The sequence below is a fragment of the Aristolochia californica genome, unplaced genomic scaffold (genome assembly GCF_029961685.1).
Source record: "Aristolochia californica isolate CCGP_79_NKW_82.1479 unplaced genomic scaffold, dmAriCali1.0.hap1 SCAF_12, whole genome shotgun sequence".
Taxonomy (NCBI): Eukaryota; Viridiplantae; Streptophyta; class Magnoliopsida; order Piperales; family Aristolochiaceae; genus Aristolochia; species Aristolochia californica.
This window is the reverse complement of record NW_027181793.1, coordinates 28,001,425-28,021,694: the sequence shown is the minus strand read 5'-3', so window position 1 is coordinate 28,021,694 and position 20,270 is coordinate 28,001,425. Positions and strand designations below refer to the sequence as shown.

The 20,270-nt window shown below is 39.4% G+C and overlaps 2 protein-coding genes across 3 annotated transcripts; one reads left to right on the top strand and one right to left on the bottom strand.

The window, feature by feature from the left end:
- Window positions 1-145: 145 nt before the first annotated feature.
- LOC137945933 (ribulose bisphosphate carboxylase small subunit, chloroplastic-like) lies at window positions 146-1,407 on the bottom strand. Its single transcript, XM_068792037.1, has 3 exons — window positions 1,168-1,407; window positions 938-1,069; window positions 146-618 (listed from the first exon to the last, which is right to left on the bottom strand). The coding sequence occupies exons 1-3, from the start codon at window positions 1,312-1,314 to the stop codon at window positions 382-384; spliced, it is 516 nt and encodes a 171-aa protein (XP_068648138.1). The 5' UTR covers window positions 1,315-1,407; the 3' UTR covers window positions 146-381.
- A 13,907-nt stretch (window positions 1,408-15,314) lies between these two features.
- On the top strand, window positions 15,315-18,369 carry LOC137945645 (probable receptor-like serine/threonine-protein kinase At5g57670). Of its 2 annotated transcripts, XM_068791603.1 has the most exons (8): window positions 15,315-15,628; window positions 15,740-16,019; window positions 16,181-16,435; window positions 16,535-16,692; window positions 16,845-16,924; window positions 17,007-17,142; window positions 17,293-17,439; window positions 17,951-18,369. In XM_068791603.1, the coding sequence occupies exons 2-8, from the start codon at window positions 15,800-15,802 to the stop codon at window positions 18,098-18,100; spliced, it is 1,146 nt and encodes a 381-aa protein (XP_068647704.1). In that variant the 5' UTR covers window positions 15,315-15,628; window positions 15,740-15,799; the 3' UTR covers window positions 18,101-18,369. The 2 variants fall into 2 exon arrangements, with proteins under 2 accessions (XP_068647704.1, XP_068647703.1); XM_068791602.1 differs by having other exon boundaries at window positions 15,315-16,019.
- The last annotated feature ends 1,901 nt before the right edge of the window (window positions 18,370-20,270 follow it).

Below are 20,270 nucleotides of genomic sequence, written 5' to 3'. Positions count from 1 at the left end.
TCGTCCATAAACACCAAGGCTGAGAGGAGGATTAGCATCATTATCAAACTTCAACGCTTAAATCTAGTCCTCGCTATCATTCCCTAGTCCGTAATTATATTACAGTCAGCTTCACCGACCAAACCTGCCTCTTAAACCCGATGGATTAGCGAAACCATGTTCTATTCCATGAAATTAAAGCTCAGGCCAGAGACAAAAAAATACAGAAAGAGTATTCTGCTTTATTCGACCAGTTCTACTGCCCATCTCGATGCTCATACTCTGTTATTCTACTTTCCCATTGAAGGTTTCCCTTTCAACAAGCTCTTTCTCTGAACATAGTAAAAAGACAAAAGAAACGCCTAAAGAGATTCAAGTACGTAAAAGCTGCTGAGAGGCCGCCTAAGCGGAAGGCTGATCAGGCTTCTGGATGACGAAAGACATGCACTGGCATTGGTGTTTGTTGTCGAATGCCAAACAACGAATGTAAGCATTTGGGTAGGTTTTCTTGCATTCGCTGATCTCCTGGAGCACCAGAGAGGAGTCTATGCATCCGAACATCGGCAGCTTCCACAAAGTCCAGTACCTGCCGTCGTAGTAACCCGGCATCCTGCTGTTTGTGCGATGGACTTGCCCCACCTTAGACAGATATTGTTCAGTTTGCTTGTAGAGGCCAAAGCCGGAGGAAAATAAAAAGAAATCTAGTGTTTTTATTTATTTTATTTAATCTTCCCAGTATGATCGGCAGATCATATTCCCTGACAATCATAGTAGGAGAAAGAGAAACACTTAAAAAAAAAAAAAAAAAGAGTATCCTTTTCTGTCCCGAACAGATAACAATGAACTGAAAACGGTGAACAAGATCAGAATGTTTGAAGAATTGGGTTTCCACAGTTCGCACTAGAGATCTCCAGTTTAAAAGGTGCAGAATATGGTGAAACAAAAAAGGGGAACATACCTCGTCGAATTCCAAGCAAGGGATCCATCCATTCGCCGTCATGTAATCGATCTGCTTCATGATGGATTCATCGGAGAGAGGTGGAAGGTAAGACAGCGTTTCAAACTTTTTGTTGTTGATCGGATTCCACGTCTGCCAAAGCAAAAGACAACGTTAAGCAGAAGTACTCGGAACGGGAGAGATTGAATGGAGTCCTCAATTCCAAGTTCCAAAAGAGGGGCTGGTGCTACCTTCATGCAATGAATCCTGGAGCCATTGGAGATGGTTTTCCGGGTCCACCCGACAGAGTCTTTAGCCGGGAATAGCTTCTCTGAAGTGGTTTTCAGGCCAAGGTGGCCGGATCCAGTGACGGAAGCAGAGAAAATTCCGGTAGACATTTCTTAGACGCACACGCGGAGAAGGTGGGCAATGAAGAGTTTTGTAGGGCAGAGAGTGAGACTGTTAGAGAAAAGGACAGCAACAGACGGCAGCGTGATGTTGGTTTGAGGAGAATTCTGTTTTGAAGGGGACAGTCACGGTCCCTCCAAGGTGGGTTCTGGTTTTGGCCTTTGGTTTCATCACCGCCCACGTTTTACTTGAAACAGTTTTAGCAGGTTACAGAACAGAAAGGTAGGTCAGTAGACCAAAACGACCAATCTGCACCCAAGGCATGCACTGGCTAACCCTACCATTTATGTATTTACAAGAGCTGGTTAGTGAAATTCGTAGTTCAAGTCATTTGATTACCAGTTCCATTGCTGCTAGATTTCATTAGACTCGGTCTCAAGTTTTAAATTTTTAACAGAACTGTGAACAATGTCCATTTTAAAAATACAAAACAGTGACTGAGTGTGGTCCACTGAACAGTTTATACCAGTTACTCCATACAAAGTTTCACTGCCCCATTAAAACATACCTGTTACTTCATACAAAGTTTCACTGAAATTAAGAAAAGGATGAGAGAAGATGATACGTTTCACCATTATTAAAAGCTTCAAGAAACATTTTGTAGGATATCTATACCAAACAGTTAATTGAAACTCATAACTGTATGTGTTATATCTTTCTTCGAAAGAAAGGAGCAAAAACAAAATCTAAGTTTCAGTTGAAATATGTTGTATTAATCAGGATATAGAGTATTAACATCCCTCATCAACTATCTATGAGCCATTTAATGAAGCTGCAAGAAATCCGATACGGGAGAAACCCAAAACTCCTAGTCAGATAGATCCACTTCAAGGAAACAAAAGGACAAATAAAGAGAGTGGCCATTGCATAATTTATATTTGAGGTCCAAGAAAAAAATATTTGAGGTTGGGAGGCAGAAACTGAAGCTTGAGAGCTTATGCCCAATCAAAATCTTTTCATTCACATCTAGGACTTAAAGATATCCCAATTAACTTCCAACAGAAGGTGAATGGAAAGCTTTCCTCACTCGGATCATTTTGCATAATAGTGTTGACCTATGCTACTGTTTACTCTCTTGACGTGAAACATGTCAGCAAAAGTCTTATCTCCTCCATGATCCCTTACAACAGATATATTCTAAAGTACTGCTTCTTGGTTTCTCTTCAAATTCCAATAAAATATTGTCATCTATGGAAATCCAGATGCATGACTGGGGTCTCACAAATGCATGACTGGGGTCTCACAAGCCACCCTAATGAGTACAAAATGATTTGGCAAGAAAGCAATGCTAATCCAATCCAAGTATCTGTCCACGATTTTAATTTTTTTTTAAGAAAGGTAAATTTATTCAAGGCTGAGCCAAAGAACAAAATACAAAAGCTAAATAGAGGGGGTCCCATTACAATGAGAGAAACCCGCTGGTTAACCAAGGAGTCAGCCAAAGAATCGGTTGATCTCAAAACATGAAGCTAAAAACAATCTAATTGGGACGAAACATCAATAAAATCATGAAAGCATTGCTAATGACGCCAGGGATGGTCTTAGTTTTGGGACACCAGCCTATGATAACTTTGGAATCTCCTTGAATCCATAGAGTGCCTCTCTTGTTTTTTTTTAAGATGAGAATGTCAATTGTTAAATTAGGTCCAAGGCCTATCCCAAAATGGCTAGCCAAATTAGGAAACCTCTTTCCCAACTAATAAACTTAAGATCTTTGTACTCACTAATCCATGTGGGACTGAAAAGGAGTGTAAGCTGCAGAAGGTTATTTATGGACTAAACAGAGTCCACGGACCTGGTTTGAAAAGTTTAGTGATGTGGTTCTACAATTTGGGTTCTATAAGAGTCATTGTGATCATTCTATGTTCTTACGTAAAAGGAAGACTAGTCATTTTGGGATAGGGCCTTGGACCCAATTTAACATGGTATCAGAACAAGTTCTCGTATGTGGGCCTCCACCCAAATTATCCACGTGCCTACACATAAGGGGGAGTATTAAGGAATAGTCCCACATGGATTAGTGAGTACAAAGATCTTGAGTTTATTAGTTGGGAAAGAGGTTTCCTAAGTTGGCTACTCATTTTGGGATAGGCTTTGGACCCAATTTAACATCAACCTTCGTGCATAAAGCTCAACATTGTACAGTCAAAGATGCAAAGGAGGCCAGAGAAAGTGGCAAGAGTAACTGCTTCATAGTTCTGGAAAATGCCCCCAATTCCAAAAGGCCCAGGTGCCCAAGGCACAACCATCAAAGTTGTGTTTTAGGACACCTGGTGGGAGGTCCACTCAATCATTGCGCTGGGGTGGACATTTGGTTGATGAGTTTCCAATTCTCCTTGAGAGCCCCCGCAAAAACCGGAAAATTTGTCTCTATTACTTACCCAAGCGATGATGACTCCCTAGATCTTATTATGACTCCCTTAGCTGTGGAGTTTTTACCATTAAAGTGCCTGTTGTTTCTTTCAAGCTAGAGGCCCCAACGAATGTAAGTAACGCAGGAGTAGGGGTGGCATCGAGCAGAGTCGAGCCCGAACCTGCCTATGTTCGAGCCGAACCTTGTCTCGAGCCTAAAATTGTTATCGAACTCGAGCCCAAAAATTTTAACCGAATTCGAGCTGAGCTTTGAGCCAAACTCGAGCTTCAACATACATTTAAAATTTTTCAAATAATATATATAAAATAAATTATATATAAAATTGGGTATGACCTTTACATAAAATTGGACATAACCTATATATATAATACATGTATAAGATTAGGTATGACCTCTACTTAAAATTGGGCATATATACATAATACTTATATAAACACTCCATAAAATTGTCTATACATTCCATAAACACTCCATGAAATTGTTTATACACTCCATACACTCCATACACTCCATACACTGCATAACATTATGAATAAACTCCATACAATAATCAAACGCAACAAAATTAAATAAAATATCAATATCAATTTACAATCACCCAAGTAAAAATTATAAATCCTTTAAATAAAATCCTATTACTATTAGTGACTTATTCGAAAATTACAAGAAATATTTTAAATTTTTCTTAGGAAAGTTAAATGGACCTCTTATTGCCTCTTCTAGGGAAATAAATAAAAATTAATAATCAATCTAATATATTATTATATTTATCGATACATTTTTAATCAAATAAAATGTCAAACACAAAATTACAATGAAAATTGCTTCATGCTAAAAATATTATGGCATCAACTATTACATACTTATTTAAAAATTTTCTATACAGTTTTATACCCCATATTGGCAAGAAAATCTTACTTAGAAAATTATATGATTTTTTAATAAGAATTTTCAATTAGAAAAATGTTTACAAAAAACATAAGATATTAATAGTTCATCGAAACTTATTTCTATAAAATGTATTTTTAATTTGTTCAAGAGCTATGAGGAAGGAGAGTTTAAGGAAAAAGTTTTTCTTTTTTTTTTTTACTTTATGATTTACTTAGAAAATTATATGATTTTTTAATAAGAATTTTCAATTAGAAAAATGTTTACAAAAAACATAAGATATTAATAGTTCATCGAAACTTATTTCTATAAAATGTATTTTTAATTTGTTCAAGAGCTATGAGGAAGGAGAGTTTAAGGAAAAAGTTTTTTTTTTTTTTTTTTACTTTATGATCTCGCACGTGTGAAATCATCTTCGCTGGGGGAGGGGGGAGATTATTTCTCCCCTGAACTTACTGGTTTTGGTTTTCCGCCGAGACGACGCGAATGAAAGGGGGTTACAGTGCCGGGGACGACCTGTCGTCGGGGATGACAGCAGTGACGGAAACAGAGGCGACGACGAGGAGAAGAGGAAATCAAAGAAAGAAATCGAACGGACGGCCATAGAGGCGACCGGTGAACAGATGTCGACGGCAATAGAGGCGACGACAACAACCAACGGGAGGGGCTCGACGGTGATGAGGGGAGGAAAAAATCCCCCCCCCCCCCCCCCCCCCCCCCCCCTCGCTCACGCTCTTGCTCCCGACTCACCTCGAGCCGGCTCGCAAGCCGACGAACCGAACCTGGCTTCGGTTGAGCTCGGCTCGTTAATTTAAACGAGCCAATTTCGGAGCTCAAACTCAAGAGATAACAAGTCGAACTGAGCCGGCTCGGTTTGAAGCCACCCCTACATAGGAGGATAGGAGGATCTTACCCGGTTGTGGTAGATTTAATCCCTTTTTGGTGTGGCAAAGCACTGAAAGGCTGATTGGTATACAAAAGGTGAGGCCAAGATTGCTAAAGAAGTGAGCCCAAATGCGCCATGGGAGATGGCAGTGAATGAGAATATGATCTACACTCTCCTCCAACTGACCACGAAAATTGCATTGGCTATATTGAATTGCATAACCTCTTCTTCGCAAATTGGCAGCAACAAGAATCTTATTAAGAATTGCACTCCACATGAAGAAAAGAACTTTAAGAGGTTTGGACAGCTTCGAGAAGGCAGCAGCATCATGAGTCTGGACATTGTTCCACCCATTGTAAGTGTCTGTACACTGAAGATACCATGAATTTCCCGCTTTCATCAATCATCCAGATTAACTTATCCTCCACATTTTCCTTGATTCTGATGCTCTCGTAGGTGGTAATGAGGTTACTGACCTCCAAAGTCTCATCCTTGTTAAGCCCTCTCCAGAAATGGAAGTTCCAGCTCCTGTATTGATCATCAATTTGCCAAGAGTCAGTACCCGATATGAATTGATTGGAGGCCAGGTTGTAGAGCAAAGGCTTCATCCATCCACAATCTAATATTTAGTCAAGAATAGCCTCTGAGTCTCAACCAGGGAATAAGGGCTGGCTTGATTTTGCAAGTTGCTCTACACAGGAAAAGGCATTTGAATGATTGGGTCAGGAAGCACCCATGAATCTGTTGGCTAATGATATCCACTGGGTAAATCTTCCAATCACAAAAGGAACTCTGAGCAGTGGTAATGCAAACTATCCATCAATGGAAGGACCATACTGATTTATTTGTAGAGGGATGAGCAATCCGTGCTTCCATGAAGACCTCTCAAGCCAAACAGCTATAGTATCAAATGCAGAAAATTGCAAATGAGATGAGAAGGCAATAGAAGAATGTTCACAGACTAGTAAACATCCATAATATCAGCCCCAAATATATCAATGGATTGGACCTGATAAGGCATGAATCATGTAAACAGTTACATTGAACTCTAGTAGAAAGTGCAGCAGATGTAAAGGTCTCTTACAGAGAGGATGTGATTGACCCTTTTCATCTATGATGATTTATTTTCCTAGTGGCACTTTCTCCATAGAAAAACTACTTAAGGATGGTTCATTTGTCAATTTAAAACAAAAGCCAAAGAAAAACTACTTTAGGATGGCTTATTTGTCATTTTAAAAACAAAAGCTATATAAATCAAGGATGCAGGAAAACAAAAACCTATAGAGATCCTTTTTAACTAAATAAGTTCATGTCTATGTAGTTATAGAAATGGCTATTCAATTGCAACCTTTTATCCCTATACTATTATTTGGGTCTAAGAACACAATTGTGACAAATACTATGCCAATTCATATCCAAGATTCACTCCAAGTCACGCCCATTCACATCTTAAGGGCGTAAAATAGTCTTCAAAAACCTACGATATGGTTGCTCATTGACACACTAGACTACAAATAGATAAAAATTGAGGATTTCCAACAACAAGATTTTAAATAGACTATTGTATATAAAAAAAAAAGATTTTAAATAGACTATGGAATGACAGTCTATAAATACATAAAAATAGAGGATTTCTTACAAGAAAATTTTGAATAGACTATGGAATGACAATTTTCCACTCCTCCAAAGGAGAAACAAGGGGACCAACAGAACTCCAGTAATTCACTTGAATGCCATGGAGATAAAAAGATTAGGATAGTCCAAAACATCTGGCAGCTATTTAGAATCCATTACAGGGTTCTGAGATGTTTACCGCTACCAGCGAATGAATCCCAGTTAGATACTATCATTAGTGAAACACATGGGTTCAGTTGAAGAAAACGTTAAATGAAAAAATGACCTCAATATTGGCTCATTCTGGGTACTAAATGATATAAACAAGCTATACAAATGGCCATAAGAGGTATTGGGTTCAAGTCTAACCAGGGGAAAAGGTTACATTATGTGTGTGTAATCAACATTCACGAAACTTTGATATAAGCAAACTAAGCAAATGTCCAAAAACGCACAAAATAAACCATAAAAGATATATGAATGTGCACAAAAAATTAAGGGTGGGGTGCATTTGTTACTCCATAGAAGATAAAGCCTTTGATTATGTTAACATGACCATACTTGCCTGAAGATACTTTCAAGACCTTTCAAAGGTCAATATCATGTATCAAGATTGCTAGGATAAAGATGTCAACCAAGCAAGTTATGGGAGAACAATATATGCTTGATCCAAGGAGAATTATGTTATGAGTGAGGTTCTTCAACATACAAAATGAACCCTTAACATGAAAGAACACCATCACCTTCTTGCTTAACTGTTCCCATTTTGTATATTTCCGGTAGTGACTAAGAGAGGACATAATTTGTTAGCCAGGAACAACTAAAAGAGCTTTTCAAAAATGTACAGTCACAATAACTTTAGGTAAGTGTTTCCAAATTTAAAAAATTTAACTTATTTACTCTGACCTCCAGGAATCGGAGACTAAGAATAGCTAGGATTTCCAGAAGAAGGTAGCTATGAACCCTGTAGACCATCCCCACAAGGGTGGGGAAAGGAAGGGGCTAGTTGTTCTGATTGGAAATTTCATAAGAATTGACTTAGTTAAGCTTACAATTCAAGAACTACCGTGTAAGACTGTTGCACAACCACCTCAAATAGTGTAAGTAAATATGACAAATTATTTGAACTGGCATGCCTTGCTGATCAGCAATAAATGTTGTGTGATATTTAAAGAAATATATCTAAGTTGGAAGCAGTATGTTGACAAAAATACACTTCCAGGAAAAACACAAACAGAATCAAAGAGTACTTTGTGAAGATTGTCTAAAAGTAAGATCAATTTCAATTGCTCGGGTTTTGATAATGTAAGTTGTCAATCAGATGCACCATAGGAGAGAACTGAGATAGAAAGAGACAGAGACAGAGTAGAAAGAGAGTAGAGAAACCAGGAGAATAGGTTTGCATCAAATGGAGATCAGGGTAAAAGGTTGACCCCCATCATCCACTCACTTAAGTTGTATTAGATGTAATGAAACACTTTCATTTACCAGCTTCTCTAGATTAAATTTAAGTGAAACGACTACAAACAAACCTTAAATACAAATATAAACTATATCACACAAACGACTTAAATACCCTTATGCATATAACTCTACAAATAGGAAATACTTCAGCACTTTAAACACCTACGCATACAACTCAACAGATAGGAAATGCCTCAAACCTTAAAAACGTTCAGTTGTATTAGTGTAAATAATCCCAAATAATTAATTTCAGTAAATATCCTGTAGTGACTAGTTTGAAAAAGGTCTCCTAACTTCAACTACTCGTTTTTTGACAGACCTAGACCCAACTTTAACATGGAATAGGAGCAATACGTCCGATTTATGGACCTAGACACCTAGTTCATGCCCTATTTTGTGTCGAACATATTTCAAGCCATTGTCCATTTGTGCTGGCTTACAAGTGAGGGGGAATGCCGGTGGGTTTTCAGCGGGCTTTCGATCGGAAAATAGAACTGCTTGGGATGTTTACTAGGATGCTCGCTCGAATGTTGCTGGTAGTGGTGCCGACAGCTCCGCATATGGGTATGGAAGAGCATCAAGTCAAACTGGAAGGACAGGTGCTTCAACACAACTATCCAACTTCAAAAGGTAATTCCACATAGGTTAGTGCTGGAAGAATTCTATGGTTATTAATCAGGAAAGACCTCTTAACTTAGGCTAGTCATTTTGGATGAACCTAGACCTAACTATAACAAACTGAAACAATCAAAAAAATTCAAACTAATTATGTCTGAAATCTTGCCCTGGTAAAATTAAAGGATTCATGATCCCGCCTTTGAAGATGCAAGTGAATACAAACATCCAATTATAAAAATAGGGACTGTTAAAACATCTTATCTTCTCATTGTAGGACAATAACATGCGGATGTTATATGCCTTTCCCTTGGTGAAACTTCTAAGACTTCACACCAGAAGCTTCCCCATGAGACCATGGAGCTAAAGATCAATCCACATAAGACCATCCAAAACAGCTAGACGCTAATTTTGCTTCCAACATGCAGATGATTACAGCCATCCAATTATACAATAGCTATGGTTAAAAACATTTTATCTTCACTGCAGGACATCCAGTAAGATTACTCATGGTGGTAAGTGCTAATTTTTCCATTTCATTTGTGTCTCCACCGTCCAAAACTCAGATTTGTAATTAACACACACACTCCTCTATTCATTAGCTTGAAGACATAAACCCCTGAAGATGGTAAAGAAGGAAAAACTGTCACATGAGCCACTTTGTGCACGCAAATATCTGTTGTGTTGTACAACAAGATCAAGCCCAAAATAGCCACTAAAACTTATTGAAAACCAACCATAATGTCCTCAAGTTTATCAAACCCATGTCTTTCAATCACCAAACATCTCCCAATAATGATGCCATCAAGAAAGGTCGTTTGCAAGGCTATATCTAAAAGCAAGCACCTCCCATCCACAACCCCTCCACAGATGGAGAATTGACACCTAAAGAAATCCTTTAATGCGACAACACTATATAAAGTGATTCAGTTCTACAGAATGTTGATTGTAACGCAGTTTCAATGTGCAAAAAGAGACATTTTGCACATAATCCTTAAAGAATTGTTTTCCATGTCCTCAAGAAGTCGCTACTCCTCATCCAAAGGTAAAAAGCTACCTCAAGAAATTGATTTTCCTCAACAATACTAGATACAGTATGCCATGGTGTTTTTAGATCAAAGACACAAGCAGTGAACTGTAGCATCATTTACTGATTTTGGGATTTTTACTAAGAGGATGATGCATAATACTTAAAAAACTATTTACCGTTGAAGGAACAAGGACTAGCAATATACGATAAGAAAGTCCAGAAAGTTCCCGAAGTTAAACTTGAATAGCTGATAGAACAGAAGATCCTGTGATAAACTCAGAAATCTAAAAGAAGGCCTTCAAAGGAATAATCCGAGAACTAAGGTATACCAACTCACAACCAAAAGCACAACACTTGACTATACACTAGCACGCCTCAAGCCAACTACGAAGTTTGAGTTACTGCCTTAGCCACTCAAAAATATGCAAATAGTTCAACTCCAAATTCACCATCTTGGGAACGCATTCACAACCGCAAAAATTAAGCATAAGAGTAGAAAAAAAAAAAAAAAAAAAAAGGAGAGAGAGAGAGAGAGAGAGATACATTGCTAGCGCAAGGACCCTAACCTTAAAGCAAACAATTAGCGGTTGCGTTCCGCAGAGAGAGGCCTATTAAATCCACCTCTCCGGTTCATATACTGTCTGGGCTGCCGCTTCGTTACATCCCTCACGCCACTCGCATTTGCCCCCGGCACGGGCTTCCCCTTGGTGGAATCGAATCCGGATGGAATCCCCAACTTCATCATCATCTGCATCTCGTCGGTTTCAACATCGGCAGCGGAGTCAGGGGCATCATTCTGTTTCTGCTGCTGTTGCTGCTCACGAGCAATGTCATCAACAAACTCAGAGACCGCGTCGGCAGTGGCCCGGTGGCGGTTGTCCTCGGGTTCATCGGGATGCCGGTGGTGCTTGCGGGTATGCTCAGGTGACGGAGAGCGGTGGTGACGATGATGGCGGCGGCGGGATCGTTCGGCAGATCGGGAACGGAAACGGGATTGGTGGTCGGGTGACCTAGTGAGTTTGGAACGAATTCTTTCCAGTGAGCGCGAACGGGAGCGACGACGGTCTCGGTCACGGTCTTTGGCACGTTCTAGGTCTCGGTCTCGATCTTTCTCGTTCTCTTTTATTCTGTCTCGGTCACGATCTCTGTCCCGGTAGCCCTCGCGTTTGACCATTTTCTCAGTAGGCAGCCGGAGGCCTGCCGCTCTCAGTGAAGCAATCAGCAAGCTCGGAGGCTTGATGTGTAATTCTCGCGCGCGAACGCAGTAATGCTCAAATGAACGGCAAATGCACTCGAGGGGGGGTTAGTGGACAATGTAAGGTCCCGGGGGAAACTGGAATGAAAAGTAAGGTACTTTCCCCAGGGAAAGTGAAATCGAACGTAAAGTATTTTGCATGAGTGTGTGCAATGAAAAGTATAATGTAAATTATTTGTTTGGGTTATGTGCACGATGTAAGGATAGTGTAAATTACTTATTTGTATTAGTGTGCATAATGGAAAGTGTGGTGTAAATTGCAGATAAATTATTTATTAAATAAAATATTTTGATATATGTGACTTTCAAATTTTTAAATTAATATTAGTTAATAAATAAAATATATTAAATATAATAATTAAACAAAATACTTATTTTATATTATTAAAAATGTAATCAAATTTTAATTTTGTAATATCTAAATATAAAATAACTATACAAATATTATACGACATAGCATACTAAACAAATATCGTAATAATAAAAAAATACAAATATAACTCAAACAGGGCTGGGAGGTGCGAGGGAATTGCACTTGCTCCCTTGTGCTGCATGTGGGAATATCTAAGCTATTAATGTTTACATAATATAATAGTTATTTATTAATTTTTAACTATTCAAATAATTTATTAACTATTTAAGTATTAATCAGTAAACATATTTTAGTAATTTATATTAAAATTATTATGTTTTATTTTTATTACCATAATTCAAAATTAATTATAATACACATTTCACTATTATACCAATCATTAATCATTATTTTTAGCCAATAATTACCATGATTTCATTAATGAATTATTTAGGTGTCTACTATCAACCACTAATTAGTTATTAATTACTTTATAAACTACTTCAGTTACTTACTAGAAATTAAATATTAATTAACCCTTCGTTGTTAATTACTATTAACAATGGTAATGTCAGATTTCTCCGAAAATTCCACCCGGTTACCTTGAAAATAATACCAATAAATCACACAAGGAAACATCTGAATGTGCGGGAAATGAGGAAAATCATAAGGTATGCAAAGAAGGAGGTCTTCCAAATCGAGTCAGAGAGGTTGCAGAGAGGGAGATAAGTCGCCGACAGTCATCGGTGTTGGGGACGGCGAGAGGAAGAGAATCAAACACCGAGGAGAGGTAACGGAGGGGGCGATTGAAATCGCTGATGGTCGGGAGCGAGGTAGGAGCCGAAGAGGTTGCATAGAAGGGAGAGATGTTGCCAAAGGTTGTCGGTACTGGCGACGGCGAGAGGAAGAAAGTCAAGCGCCGAAGACAAGGTCGTACAACAGAGGGTGATTGAAACCACTGAAGGTCGCGAGCAAGTGAGAGAGAAAATTTTTTTTCTTTGAAACCCTCGTTCGACAAAGTTTCCTTCTCGACAGCCCGAGCCCAAGATGTAATTGAGCGAGGGAAAATGAATTCAGAGTTTGACCCCTCTGAATTCACTTACCATCACTTATGCCTAAAACGGGGGTATTTCACTTCCTCCCTGCACTTAAGATGCGCACTAACGGGTTTTGCCTCCATTTATCCAGCATATTTCACTTATGCTGCGTACTAACAGGGCCGTACTTTCACTTTCCCTTCATTGTAAACTACTTCAAATATGTTCATAATGATATATTTATTGTGATCAAATTCTCACACGTTCTTTTCACTCCATACACAGATACAAAACTTTCTCCTCTAATAAGTGAAATATTGCAATTTATCTTCTCCTTAAATCTTTTTTAAAAATATTGTTTATGTAAACTTTACAAACATGTTCTTCCGTAGGGACATTCGATATCAATTGGTGATCTTTTGTGGAATAAGGAAAAGTTCCATAAAACCTCTTTTTATGAGAAAATTCCTTCAAATATGTTGTTTCTATGAACATTATTCTTGCCCAAAAAGACATTTTTTCACATACACTGAGACCCAAAGATGTTTCAGTTCAAAGTCCTCAATCATTTTGGATAAATCTTCTTCAAACTCGTCTGTTCTTTCTTTGGTCTCTATGAATTGAGTCCTACACAGAGATAAAATAAGCAGATTTTGAGTGACAAAGTTGATTTTTTCAAGTGTAATATGCACATGAAAGTCTCAAATTCTAAGATGCACAAATTGAGTGGAAAATTAAACAAGTTGAACTACTTTTCACCCTCTCGGAATGTGAGAGAGAGAGAGAGTAGCTCCAACGTTTCAACGGCCCATCGCGCCACCTTTACCAGTTTCTCTTCCACTGAACTAAACTAAGCAGGAGTTGACGTATAATTTGCATACATAGCTTGCAACTTTGGTTTTTCGTTAGCCAGAAGTCGGGTGGGTCAATTTCAATTAATGTTTTAAAGAAACCGACGACGCTGTTAAAGCCTTTTTTAGCCCATGATAAGCGGATCGGTTGTCGGAACGGATTCGGAGCTGCAGATTGCTATCCGGTCGTTTAAAGCTTTTACGAGTTTAAGAGGCTCCACCGGGAAACCGTCCCGGCTATAAAATCTTCTTCTTTCTCGCGTCCAACCACCATTGCGCCCTTCCTTCTTCCCCCTCTCTCTCCTACTTTATTCCCCTCCTCGCTGCAGCACGCCATCGAAATCCTCAAAACCAGTGCGACGCACCGACCGACCGACCGACAGTGCATGCAGATCTCTGGTTTAAAACGACTCCGGAATAGATACAAGACAACACCGCAATCTACTTATCCACCCATTTTGTGGTCTTCATTGTACTCCACGCTCCTCTACTCTTCTCCGACAACGAAAATGCTCTAGCTTCCTTTGGAAGTCGAGTTGCCGCTGCTGCAGTGCTGCTCTTCATCAATTTTGAGAAGCATATGTGAGTTATACTGCTCTTCCTTTTCTCCGATTTTGATTTCCGTGCTTCCGTTATCAGTATCAGTCAATGGTGACTAAAAAAAACATCGATCGGTCACTAAGATTATCTCTAATCACTAATGACCTTCCTGAAAACGTAAATTTTGTTTAAGATTATCGATTATTAAACGTATATAACCGGAGATCACATGAAGGCGCAAACAGCAATCCAGTCTGCATGCGACGATTCGACTACCATCGATCCTCGTAGAACGAACTGATTTAGTTGACCGGAAAAGCAATCAACCATGTCTGAACGCCAAAATTCTTTGCTTTACTGGCAGGAGAGCGAGGAGTTGATTTGAATAACATCCAAGGGGTCCCCGCCGCCATAAATAGTCGATGATCTTGACCGCTCATTCTCTCATGGAATGGTCCCTGTTTGCATTGATTGAAATGTCCTTGGCTTCGTAAAAGAATCGTTCTTGAGGTTTGTGAAAGTACTTTAATGCCTTTAAAAATCTGTTCTATTGGTAATTCTTAATCAGATTGTAAGGGTCCAGGGAAGGCCCTTCATACTTCCAACGAACAAGTACATGGATAGTGGAATGCATTCAAGTACTAGTGGTGAGATGTGTTTGTCGAGTTTGGCTGTTCCATTGAGCCGCTTTCTCTCTCTCTCTCTCTCTTTTTTTTTTTTTTACTTAGAAGTGAAAAAAAGAAAAAGGGGTTCTTTGATTTCTGCTTCCATTGCTGTAGCAACGAACAGATGATTTTTTGAAAAAGAAAAAGAATGAAGCGGAATAGCTAATTGTTTATCTGAAAAAATACACCCTGTTTTTCTTCCCCTTGCCAAAAACATTAAAAACCATTGTGTTGAGATTGGCTGTTCATGAAGAAATGAAGAAAATGAAGCAGCCAAAGTTAGTTAATTAAGAGTCTCCAGGAATTCAGATTCATGTCTGTATTAAATAAACCAGAGGAGGCCTTCTGAAGAGACTATTAAATAGGAGGGTGGTGTCCACTCTGCAGAGAGGAAAGGGAAGAGGCTTCTCCGAGTTCTGACTCAACATACCCATTCAGTGAAAGTAACAGAAAATAAGATCAGCGACGAGTGGGATGCTCTTCTTCTCCCATCTGTTGTTACGACTTAGAAAACCATCAGACTCGCACACCGACAGAGCAATCAATTCTCCTCTCTTTTGGTATAGGAATCAAGCCCAGTTAGGAGAACATCAGAACTCAGAATCTCACTCTCTTCGCCACGAACCACGCCTTTTCTGTACTCAACTTGGATATGTTGGTGATAAAATGTTATATGTGTTTCGCAGGCGCGTTGAGACCAAACAAGAAAGTTCCCCTTGCTAATTGAGCAAATGTATCCGACGTCTCTATTGCTCTCTATCTCTTTGCAGAGACTATGCACTTCTTCTCTTCTCTTCCCCCGTCTTGAGACTCTGTTGCTTCTCTAAACCTAATTTCTCACCAGGTCCTCTGTGAAAGCTAAAAAACCGAGAGACCAGGGTAGAGTAGTTGCTTCGACAAGACGATGCGCCATTTATACCTCCGGACGAGCAGCTTCAAGCGGCTGTTTTCTGTTTCCATCGGCCGTCGCGGTGTAGATGAAGAAAACGCCGAGTGTGTCTCGCCTGTGAATGAAAATACTCAAACGTTGGAGATTTTACCTGTTCAAGAGACATCCCCTAGACCCACTTGGAGATGTTTTTCATACGAGGAGGTCTTTGATGCAACTGATGGTTTTGATTCAGGTATGTTAGAAGAAGAAACAAAATTTCCTTTTTTCCTTTCCCTCACTCATGAGATGTATCATTGAAATTTTTGGGAAAAGAACCACTATTTGCTCCTTTTTTTTTCTTCCCCTATTACATGCCTAAAAGTTTCTGACTTTTCGAGTTCTTTCCCTCGTCAGATAACTTGGTGGGCAGAGGTGGATATGCAGAGGTCTACAAGGGAGTGCTTAAAGACGGCCAAGTGGTAGCCGTGAAACGGCTCGCAAAAGCTTCTACGGACGAGAGGAAAGAAAAGGAATTCTTAACGGAGCTCGGGACAATAGGCCATGTCCGACATCCAAACGTATCTTCCCTGCTCGGTTGCTGTATAGACAACGGCCTTCATTTGATTTTCGAGTTCTCTTTGCGAGGCTCCGTGTCCTCTGTTCTCCATGGTAACACAACCGATATTAAACTCTATTTTATTCGATGAATCCATACCCATTCATGGCTTCAAGATGTTCCCTTATAACAGACTCTGGATCGTTCTGTAGATGACAATTCCCCGCCGATAGATTGGAAAATCAGGTATAAGATTGCGACGGGCACAGCTCGGGGTCTGCATTACTTGCATAAAGGCTGCCAGAGACGGATCATACATAGAGATATAAAGGCATCTAACATCCTCCTCACTGAAGATTTTGAGCCCCAGGTGGATCCGATTTATTTCATGAATTATCTCCTCTGTCTTTAAAACATATTATGTCAGGAGGTGTTTGTTCATCAAGGTCCATGTTTCAGACCACCTCTCGAAGGAAAGAAAAAGTTCCATGCTCTTAACTAATTTCTTCTTGTCTTTGAAAGATTTCGGATTTCGGCCTGGCGAAATGGCTTCCGTCTGAGTGGACACATCACTCTGTCATGCCAATTGAAGGAACTTTCGGGTAAGTGAGACCTGGATAAGTTGCAGAGTAGATGTATGATTTCTGCTTTCTCGTCTTCAGAAGAAAACTGAAATTTTTACAGGTACTTAGCGCCAGAGTACTTCATGCACGGGATAGTTGACGAAAAAACAGACGTCTTTGCATTTGGGGTATTCCTCCTTGAGATCATCTCCGGCAGGAAACCCGTCGACGGGTCCCATCAGAGCTTGCTCAACTGGGTAATCGATCTATTAATTATTTTTCGTAATTCATGGATTACCCATTTCTCTTCAGAATGATCTTGTAATTCACTGGAGAAGGTTATGGAGCTCTAGCAAATAATTATTGCTGTAGATGTGGTGACCCACTGTTCGTTTTTTCTTCAACAGGCGAGGTCACGGTTGGAGGAAGATACAGAAATGGTGGTAGACGAGAAGCTTGGGAAGGAGTACGATGTGGAGCAGCTGACAAGGTTGGCCTTCGCTGCCTCTCTCTGCATCCGGTCCTCTGCCGCGTGGCGACCCTCCATGAGCGAGGTATACAGTCCTCCTTACGGTCCTCTAATCAAAACCTTCATTAATTGTGGCTACTAAATGCTTTGTACAATAGTCAACACCGTACGACTCTCTCAGCATTTTCTTCTTTTCGTTTCCACTCTCTGAATTCTGGAAAAAACTTGAACCCGAACTGATCAAGAGTATTAAGATTGGTAGATTTTACAAGGGATTGAAGTAATGGAGAATAGAAATTTCCTGCGAGTGAATAATCTGAAAGCCTCTTGCGAAATTGCGAACTGGGCTGGCTGACGGAGGTTGCGGTAGATGAAAGGTCATTGTATTTCTAAACTAGCCAACCTGAGTCGACTCGGCGCTCAACTCCTAAAACGTCTCCTGGACATCGCGCAGTCGCAGCCATTAAATTTATGGCTTTCACTTTCGCCCGTCAAATCGGACAGCTCGAAGACGCCCATTATTCAATTTGTGGCAAGATGTAATAATGTCGTGGAAGGCAATAACCTTTTTCTGTTTCATTCCTCTCCAAATGCAGGTGATAGAGATTCTGGAGGAGGGAACGATTGACAGAGAGAGATGGAAGATTCCAGAGCAGGATGAAGAAGATGAATTTTGGGGATTTGAGGACTTGGAATACGATAGTTCTTTATCAAGCTCACCCCTTAACTCCGCGAGCAGTTCATAGAGAGAGCGAACGAAAACCCCCAAAACAAAAGCGAGAAATTTCTAACCCTTGTCAGAGAAGGAGTTGAAGGTTGTATGTATCTAAAGGCTTTTGATATGAGCTCAATCTCGTGGATGTACATTTAAGAATTTTCTAGCTCGGCTGTTCGCAGCCAAAATATGTGAAATCAGAGCTAATTTTAAAACTATTCTGTCTTGCTTTCTGTTTTATTTGAAGAGATACGGGTGAGTTTGGATTTATTAACTAGTAATGGAGGTTATAACCATTAAAAAATCGAACCCAGTTTTATGTTCTTGGTGTTAGCCAGATCATTCAGATATGAACAGCTAGTTTGTTTAATCCATTCCCTGATACTCCTTGGAATGTAGTGGTTGATACAGGCAAGTTTTTGGCCCATCTCATGTCGTTTACAAAACAAAAGGCACGCATCTCTTCTTGGTTATGGATTCCATAGCAAGAGCAATGACGATTATATTATATGATAACAGTAATTGCACTCTTCCGGCTACTGAAGCAACTGAATTGATTAAATATCTCTGCATCACATGTTATATTATGGAAGAGACAAATAAAGATACAGCCAAGGTGCAAGTTCAAGGAACAGCCAAGAGGGTTGAGGGTCCCTTTACATAAAAAAAAAAACCAGAGGTCACCTCCCCTGTCCGCCTTTTATTAGATTTCTGGCGTTTCTGTTGGCTCTTCTTCAGGGAATTTCGGAAGTTAATTTGACACTCTGTCGGATATTAAAAAAACTGCCAAAACTTATACGAATGGCTTGTATAAAGAGGCAACTATAATTCCGTTTTTTACTTTCTTTTGCTCTATTCATGTATGTATCAGATAGCCATAATTCCTAAAGCTTGAATGTTTTGAAATTGAGAATATTTAATTGATATATATATAATCCCTTTTTCCCCTAAACCAGCGATACCCAAAATATGGTCTTAGGCACCCAACTAATCCCAAAGGCAACTGCTCCTTTTAACTGCCACAACAGAAGCTAAGGTGTCGGAATTCTGAGCCAAAGACCACCACTGTAGCTAATCTATTCAAGTGCCCATTATGTGGTTTGTTCTTCGCCAGCTCAGAATCAAACTAAATCCACCTAAAAAACAAACAAGTCGATCCAAGTTTTGTAACGCTATTTCATCCATAATCCAAATTGACAACGAATGCGTTTTGCTCATGTTTAAGATTCAAATTCAATCAAAGTCTCATGGTAAGAAGTTAGATACGGTTTGTTCTGCAATTTTATATTTCTTGTCAGGTTTAATGGTAGTTGAGCGTATTAACCTGCCAGAATCTACTAAAGTTGATCAGAAGATCAAATGGAGTACCGTTTCCAACTTTACGCCAGTCTGCTCTTACACAGAATTGAATCCGGGAGTCGCTCTTGTTCCAGTTTCTTCCATGTTAGGCATATGAATGACAAGGGACTTTTGCATTTGATCACTCCACGCAAGTGAGAAGATCAATCCAAATTTTCCACTCTGTCAGTTGTCTTTTCCCCGATTCAGCTTGAGATGAGAGGTGAGTCTTCGCAAGACTTTTTTTCTTTAAATGGAAATCATTATTGGATGCACCATTTCTTATCAATCGTGTTTTCTCTGAGATAATACTTCTTCCGAGCTTAACCTATTGAAAAACGAAGTCATAAAGAACAAAGTTGCACTTTAAAAGTTCAACTGTACAAGTTAGAATAAATGTATCAAGGGAATGTGCCTTTATATCCACAGCAAGAGTCCTACCAAGAAATTTTATTTTGGTTCCGGTTTAGGTTACCAAAGCCCCCTTGTTCTTTAATGTTGATTCATGCACATAAAGAAGCCAACAACTATGTCCACCTGCCACTGGTCCATATAAGAGAGGACCACCTGGTCTTGTCCAGATCAACCTTCTACAAATATAATCAATAAATCCCTCGCATACACATAAAAGCCTCCTGCCAAGTGACAACTATCAACATAGACACTATCAGGATTCTCGTCTCACCAAACCCACTTGTAAAGTGTCTAATCATGACATGCTACTAGGCTTATTTATCCCAACTCTCTATAATAATTCTGTACCTTATTCCCAGTGTTAGCTGCTCTTATATTTAAAGAATCGCATCATTATATTACAGTGCAAGACTTAAAGAAGTGTTGTTTAAATTTGATGGATGGTCTTA